Below are 8,912 nucleotides of genomic sequence, written 5' to 3'. Positions count from 1 at the left end.
GTGTGTGTATATGTATGATTACGTTTAGTATTATGTTTTATACTTATGTTCATTTTGGTCATTTTATATATTTTATTAAAAGCTCCAGCTACTCTGCCAAACATTAAATATATCTAAAAAGCTACAGCTACCAACTGCCAGCCACCAACTTCCAGGCTCTAGCCATCAGCCACCAACTACTTTTGCCAAACATACCATAGGGATAACCAAATGGTACATGGTACCGAATTTACCGAACAAGGTACACTTTCGGTACCGACTTTTGAGATTTTCGGTATTGGTTCGGTACGATACCGGTATTTACCGGTTTTTACCCTCAAATACTGGTACCAAACCGTATCGTACCGGGTATATTCGGTACCGGTACCCACTTTTTAGAATTTTCAATACCAGTACTTTCGGTACCGATACTGGTTATGTTACGGTCAGTATCAAGCTCATCCCTAACATACCATCAATGTCGTAAACTCATAATTTGACTCTATTATATCTTTTCTGGGTCAGATAAAGTGAGGAATAAAATTATTAAAATAAATGTTTCCAACGTAAAATCCAAATGAAATGTGCCATAAATTCATCTAGGTTCATTATTATTAGTTTTAAATCAAGTTCATGCTCATCTCAATTTTGAGTTCTTTTAACTTTATAGACAGATATCTTTGAATGATATTATTTAGGTTGAAAATACAGTGTCACTTGAAATTGATTATATATTTTTAATTGACTTAAAGTGTGTTTTGTTGGTCAACGTAATGGAATCATTTATTACATAACTGATTTCATTCCCTCAAATTCATTCCATCCACTCCCCATGATTTTTTTCCATTACATTCCCTCTCTCAGCCTACGTCACAAACACCGCCCATCACCTCCACCATTTGCCACCACCACCACCTGCCGTTGTCACCACCCGCCACCAACCTCCGCCGACCACCACCACCGTCCTTCGCCGCCCGCCGCCACCGCCATCGACTACCATCGCTGCTACCCGTCATCGTAAACCACCGCCACCCCGATCACTACCGCCGCCCTCCGCCGACTACCACCGCCATCCTCCGCTGCCACCACCTGCTACCGTCGACCACCACCACCCACCGTCGTCGTCGCCACCACCACCCGTTGCCACCACCATCGCCGCCACCCGCCACTACTGACCACCGCCACCCCGACCACTACCGCCATCCTCCACGACCACCTCCCGCTACCGTCGACGGTGGGTGGTGGTGGTCGACGGTAGCGGGAGGTGGCCGTGGAGGATGGCGGTAGTGGTCGGGGTGGCGGGAGGTGACCATAGAGGATAGCGGTAGTGGTCGGGGTGGCGGTGGTCGGTGGTGGCGGGTGGCGACGATGGTGGTCGATGATGGTGTCGAAAGGTGGTGTTGGCGACGATGACAGTGGGTGGTGGTGGTCGACGGTAGCGGGTGGTGGCAGCGGAGGGTGGCGGTAATGGTCGGGGTGGCGGTGGTTTACAATGGCGGGTGGCAGCGATGGTGGTCGATGGCGGTGGCGGCGGGTGGCGGAGGACAGCGGTGGTGGTGGTCGGCGGAGGTTGGTGGCGGGTGGTGTCGACGAAAGGTGGTGGTGGTGGCAAATGGTGGAGGTAATGGGTGGTGTTTATAACGTAGACTGAGAGAGAGAATGGAATTAAAAAAAACAGGGGGAGTGGATGGAATGAATTTGAGGGAATGGAATGACTTATGTAATGGGTGATTCCATTATGTTGATCAATCAAACACACTTTTTTTCATTCCCTCGCAATAGTTCATTCCATTCCACCTTCCATTCCTGTATACCAAACACTACCTTATTGTACAAAAAAAAAATAACTTTGTTCGGTTTATATGTATGTAACCTTAAACGAAAATCAATCCGTTAAACTTGGTTAAGGATAAAATTGATGGGCCGTCACATTTTGTTTGATTACATGCTTATAATTCAACAAAAAAATATACCCTTATACAATTAGCAACTTGGGTTATGACCTATTTGTTTAAAAGTCACACCCTTTTGTTATATATTATACATATATACATAATACATAAGTACAAAAAGCAAATTAAGACACAATGATTAACTTAAAAGACACAATGTTTTATATAAAGGGTTACCAATGGTTAACTTAAAAGCAGGGCCGGCCCATGGGCCATTATAGTCAAGCTAGGGCTTTGGGCCACCATCCTATTAGGGCCTCCAAAAAAAATGTTTGTGTATTGTTGTTTGCGACTGTTGGGTTTAATAACTAAATGGGCTGGCTTTGAGAATTGATCGAGCCATCAGCCACCTTCACAACTGTAAACATGAACGCACGCGGTATTAATTAAATGTTATTGGAAAGGTAAATAAGGTTAGATAGAAGTCATGGAACTGAAAGGACAATGACAATTGGAGTGAGTGGGTTTAGACGGTGCAATTGAAGCGATGATTATGCCATTTTTTTCAATAATTTTTTGTTTTCCAATATTTTTAATGGAGTTAACTGCCATTTTCGTCCCTGTGGTTTGGTCACTTTGGTCATTTCAGTCCATTTTTCAAAAATGCGCCATTTTCCTCCCCGACGTTCTGGAAAGGTGCCATTTCAGTCCAAAAATCATAACCCAGTTAAGTCAGTTAGTAAACAAGGACTGATTGTGTAAATTTGTAACACATAAGGACTGATTGTGTAAATTTGTAACACCGCCACCACTAGCCCTGCCACCACCACCACTCCGCTGCCACCACCACTCCGCTGCCACCACCACCACCGCCACCACCGCCACCACCGCCACCACAGCCACCACCACCACCACCGCCCCCACAGCCACCACCGCCACGAGTTAAGCAACGGCGTTGGATTCCTCCAATCCTCCGATGTATACCGAGACGATGTTTGACGTGGTTCCCGTCGTGAACCTCCGACGACCTCCGTTTAACCGGCGAAAGCTTGAACTCCGACGAACTCCGGTCGTCTTCGAGGGAACAAGAAAATAAAGAAAGTATACCGAACAAAAGGATAACGTGAGTTCCGACGTGACGACTTCGACGAGAATTCGAGTTCCAGCTACGTCTCTAATGTTGCGAGCTTCCTCTCCGGTTGTCTCCGGCGATTTGTTATCGAAACAGGGAGATGAGAGGGATGTTGGATTAATCGGGTTCGTTCTCGGGTTACACGGGTCGCGAGTCACGGGATTTTGTTCGGTCAGCGGGTCGCAGACCATGGATTAACTGGTCAGCTGTTACGAGTTCATGCAAACGTGGGAAAGTGAACAAATTGGAGCTGTTTTGCTTGCTTGCTAGTATGTTTCTTTTGTACCTTTTTTGTTTTATCAAAACAGTTGCCCAGTTTCCTTCTGCATAGTATCTTCCAATTCACTATCATACACACATACGTAAGTTTGTGTGTGTTGTGAGGGTTGAGTGTAATTGGGCCTGTAACCAACAACAGATAGGATGGTGTCGAGAGTGGCTTGTGAGGATGTCGTATATATAGTATATATAGCATGTTTCGGACTCGAAATTTATGGCAATACGTTATGAGGGTGTAATAATAATCACCGAAAAATCAGCAAGAAAAATGGAACTTGGCAATGCTCTTTGCTGTCAACGGTTGCGCGGCAATTGAATAAAAAAAACGGAATTATTGCTAATTTAAATTCTCCGTTTAACCGGCGAAAGCTTGAACTCCGACCACCCTTCTCATCTCCGGCTAACCTGCAACTCCGGTCACCATTGTTGTCATCATCGGACATCATTCCCGTCATTCATCATAATTACCATCATACCATCATCGGTCACCATTGTTGTCATCATCGGACACCATTGTTGTCATCATCGGACACCATTGTTGTCATCATCGGACATCATTCCCGGCTGTGGTGGCGGTGTGGCTGCGGTGGCGGTGGTGGCTGTGGTGGCGGTGGTGGTGGTGGTGGCTGTGGTGGCGGTGGTGGCGGTGGTGGTGGTGGCAGCGGAGTGGTGGTGGTGGCAGGGCTAGTGGTGGTGGTGTTACAAATTTACACAATCAGTCCTTATGTGTTACAAATTTACACAATCAGTCCTTGTTTACTAACTGACTTAACTGGGTTATGATTTTTGGACTGAAATGGCACCTTTCCAGAACGTCGGGGAGGAAAATGGCGCATTTTTGAAAAATGGACTGAAATGGCCAAAGTGACCAAACCACAGGGACGAAAATGGCAGTTAACTCTTTTTAATGGAACCCCAAAAAGTTTCGTTGGACTACTGTAACCAGAGAATTTAGATTGTGATATCAGGTAACTCAGTTCTTTCTATTTGATTTTTGATTGTTGCATATTAAATTTTTACTGGTCCAAAAAGATTCCATTCTATTTGATTTTTACTCGGTTATGAAGGGATGCTTAGAACATAAGTTTGTTGACTACTTTGCTTATGAAGAATGATATTAGAGATTTGATTTTAATATAGAGTAATGTTCAATTATTTTATATGTTTTATGCATAAACACAACTAAATCTTTGTAGCAATTGTGTAAATTGTTTAAGAAAGGGAATGTATTATTTTTTATGAGATGGAAGCAATGTGGCATTTAAGAGTAAAATGCTATTTTATTTGAGTTTTTTTTTGGGTGTTTCTTTGAAAAAAGGTCAAAAAACTTGAAGAAAGAAGCATTGTCGTATGTTTTGTCAGTTTTGACATTGGATGACAATGAAGTTCGTAAAGGGCCCAAATTTTTAATTCGCTTTAGGCCTCTGAAAAGGTTGAGCCGGCCCTGCTTAAAAGACACAATAAGGGTTACCATTGTTAAGGGTTACCACCGTTCCACTTTGTTTTAATGATCAACATCACGATAAAATTCAAAATAATCGAATATCTGATTACTTACAAGGATTAATCCAATAAAAAACTAACTTTGTTAACTATTGAATATGATTGGGCCACTTGGCAATATTATATTGCCCACACATCATTTTGTTAATTAGGCGCCTTTTCATGAAACCCTTTTTTGATGAAATAGTGTCGGCGAGCAGTAAGTAAAATATCATTTTAATTCCTGGTTTTGCTACATCAAATACGTCGCAAAACTAATTGTATGTGTCTAGCGTTTATTGAATGAAACGGCTACCAACAGGGTGTAACCGCTTAAAGGCTTCATAATAAATAAATGATTCGTTGCATGTGTGATCGTTCAATAACGTTCGACATTGAAATAATATTGATAAATGAGTAGATATAAAACTGATTATTCATTTACCATACGGTGGAAAACAACAGCGATCATTGAAACCGAACCTTCAGTTTAATTCATTCTAACTGATTCATTGAAACATCATGTGGGCTCAATAATAAATTTTTTTGTTGTGTATGCCAAATATAATTTCCTAAAGAATAAAGAATTTTCTTTTCAACAATCCGGTAACGTCAACTCGTTCAAATGAAAGATCACGAAACAAAGAATTTTGTTTCTTCTTTTTTATTTGATCTCATAACTATTTTAATAATCATTTTCAATTCAAACTTCAAAGATTAAAATGGCAAAATAACAAATTACAAACAAATAGCAGGTAAACATGCAACAAATTGCGTCTCAACCCCCTTTTGAATTGCAAAACCGATCCGACTAAAGACGAAGCGACTCTTAAGGGTCGAGAGATTACTATTCACGACCCGCTGGACTCTGTTAAGGAATTCCACTGCGTCTAGGGCTAGGGAACCAAATGTATCAAAAGCAAATGGGATAAACACGTGTTGATTCTCTAAACAAGTTTTCTCATGTTTAGCGACCTTACCTGATTCTGTATTCAACGTTGTCTGGCCAACAACAAACCCATTATCCCTTAGCCCAACAAGAGGGGATACTCCTGTAAATGTGAATATCAAAACTTATATTTTTTTCATCAAAGATAGCTTAGAATTATAATTGTTGTTGTAAAGAAGTGGTAAAGAAGTCAAAAATAATATCAAAATAATTATTAAAGCGGGAGCCGTCGACGTTCGTTTGTCACAAGTGATGAAATCGTCATATTGCGTCCATGTTCATCGTTACATCAAGACAAAAATCACCTTGTTCCAGATCTTCTGTGAATAAAATATTATATTATATTACTCACATTGTATGCTACTCTCATGATTTATTGCAAAAGGTGCAAAAGAGTTATTATATTTATCGTATTGTCTCCCAATAATAGTAACCATAAAGTATAGCAATAACAATTAAAATACTAATAACATTAAGGACAAAAATAATAAGGATAATTATGGGAGGCCCTGGGATGGGTGGGGAGGATCACCGGTTAGGACCTGATATTTCAAAGGGTCCGTTATTTAAAAAAAAATCTGATATATGTACGTAAAAAAAAATTAATAGGGTATATTCATACAAACACCAAAATAGACTCACTTACAAAACTATTCCTATGATTTAGATTAGTTATTAGCCTATTTGCATTAGATTTAAACCTTTAATGAGCCCAATACCCAATTTCGTTAAGGTCTAAGGACACTTTTTTTCAAGCTCGAACATGGTACACGAATTCATAGGGCTGGCACTCAGGATAATAATAATAATAATAATAATAATAATAATAATAATAATAATAATAATAATAATAATAATAATAATTAAAAAAAAAAGTGTTAAATGGATGTATGGGGACTCCTTTCTGGGTATGTTCAATCCATGTTGAAAAGAGTATTTATTTGTTCTGTATTTAATCACAACCAAACAAACATAGATTGACCTTTTGTGTCAAAAATAAAAATTTTCCTTGCGTGATGGTGCACATTTCCGTCCATTTTTACCTTTTTTGGTTTTTAGCTCCTAGTGAGCTAAGGATTGATGTTATAGATGTTGCCTCATGCCCACGTTTAGCCCTAAGCCAAGTGAGGCAAAGCCCCTTTAATGCCCCGTCCTAGTGGTGTTTGCGTATTCTTAGACCATCTATTATGTAGAGACTTTGTTGATAAAAAAAGTGTTGCCACATAGCGCCACGTAGAGGAAACCTAAGCAGCATTCCTCACGCCACCCAACGACGTCCCCTGTTATGGTTGTACGTCCTCTTCTTGTAATGGCGTCCCATCATTTCTTATTCTAATATAGTATAATATAAACTATATTAAAATAAATTTCACAAGAATATCTTAAATTTTAAGTGATACAAGTATTATTGTTTAAGTTACAACACTTAGGGGCTGTTTGGCAACTTCTGAATAGTTAAGTGCTGAATCAGTAAGATGTCTAAACCATTAAGAGCCAATATAATGCTTAACCGTTCAAAAACAAATGTCTGACCAATTCAGGTTAGATGTCTTAACCATTCAGACTTAGTATAATTCTTAACCATTCAGAGGCAAATGTCTGAACCATTCAGACATCTACTTGCGAAACAAACAGTCTGAACCATTAAGTGCTTAACCAATAAGAAGTCTGAACCATTAAGAGTCCCATTAAGAGGTAAACAAACAAACCCTTAATCCATATGTTAAATATTTTTAGGGGTAAATTTGTATTTTAAACAATACTTATACATTTGTCCCCTTAACTTTACTCAATTTTTGGTTATTAAACAATAATTACACTTTTACCCCTTTATTTTGATTTAACTATCCCACGATTTTTCAATGCTGAAACTTTTTCGTACGTTTTATTCTATTTAATTTGAATATAGTACTGCTATAGTTTTTTTTTAAATTAACAAACATTGATATGTTACGTGAATAATAGTGTCTATGCGTGAGCAATAACCAAACCATTAATCGAAACCAAACTGATAACAAACTAAACCAAAACCGAATTAGCCAAAGTTTGATTAACCGAAAATCGAATTAACTGAAAATCGGTTATCTGCTTTTTTTGGTTACTCTTTGATAACCAAAATTAACTGAACCGAATCATTCATATATTTCATGTTGAGTTAATTACTATTTTCGTCCCTGTGGTTTGTCAAAAATCACTATTTTAGTCCATTAGTTTAAAAATTGTGATTTCAGTCCTTGCGGTTTCACTTTCGTAACCATTTCAGTCCCTGTGATTTCACTTTCGTAAACATTTCAATCCATTATTCTGTTAAGTACATGGACTGAAATGGTTACGAGGTGGACTGAAATGGTTACGAAAGTGAAACCACAGGGACTGAAATCACAATTTTTAAACTAATGGACTGAAATAGTGATTTTTTGACAAACCATAGGGACGAAAACAGTAATTAACTCTTTCATGTTTTATACATTCATTTCAATTCCTTCTTCAACCACCTCTTTCATGAACTTCAACACATAATAGCCACATTCGGTACCTCCCGTCTGATATGGACACTACACAATTAAGATTCCAATTCAGTTGATGAAGTTAAAGCTACAATTTCAACACATGTACACTACACAAATAAAAATACCGATATGTTTCTTTCAATAAGAATGATGACACACATATTTCAATATGATTTTTAAATGATGACTTACAAATATAGTGTCATAAAAATTATAAGACGACACACAACGATGACACACATATTTCAATAAAGTTAATAACACAAATGGGTCCTGTGATTTATACCTAGTTTCGCCTTTAGGTACTAACTTTTTTTTAACAGCTTTAGGTTTTATGGTTTCAATTTTGTAACACCAATGGGTACTAATACCAAAATTATCAATATAATAACTAAAATACCCTTCCATTCTTTTTAATTTTATCAATGTAACACCTTTGGATACTAACACCTAATTTTATTAAAGTTTAATCAATTTTACGAAATCTATTTTTTTACTTTTCATCTTTTTATTATATCTCTTAATTAACATAAAATCTATTTATTTTTTTATAAGTAAATATTTATATATAATTTTTTAAGAAATGATAAATAATTTAGCACGATAGAAGTTGCTCAAAATCTTAAATAATTAAAAACTCAATAGGTTTAATAATAGTTGGTAATGTGCAAATAAATTATTATTAAGAT

The 8,912-nt window shown here is 38.1% G+C and overlaps 1 protein-coding gene across 1 annotated transcript; it reads right to left on the bottom strand.

The window, feature by feature from the left end:
- Positions 1-1,201: 1,201 nt before the first annotated feature.
- Positions 1,202-3,706, bottom strand: LOC110880497 (extensin-like). Its single transcript, XM_022129020.1, has 2 exons — positions 3,688-3,706; positions 1,202-1,626 (listed from the first exon to the last, which is right to left on the bottom strand). The coding sequence occupies exons 1-2, from the start codon at positions 3,704-3,706 to the stop codon at positions 1,202-1,204; spliced, it is 444 nt and encodes a 147-aa protein (XP_021984712.1).
- Positions 3,707-8,912: the final 5,206 nt, after the last annotated feature.

Source organism: Helianthus annuus, chromosome 10, assembly GCF_002127325.2.
Source record: "Helianthus annuus cultivar XRQ/B chromosome 10, HanXRQr2.0-SUNRISE, whole genome shotgun sequence".
Classification (NCBI taxonomy): domain Eukaryota; kingdom Viridiplantae; phylum Streptophyta; class Magnoliopsida; order Asterales; family Asteraceae; genus Helianthus; species Helianthus annuus.
Note: the sequence above shows the minus strand (reverse complement) of the source record. Positions and strands in the feature narration are given on the sequence as shown.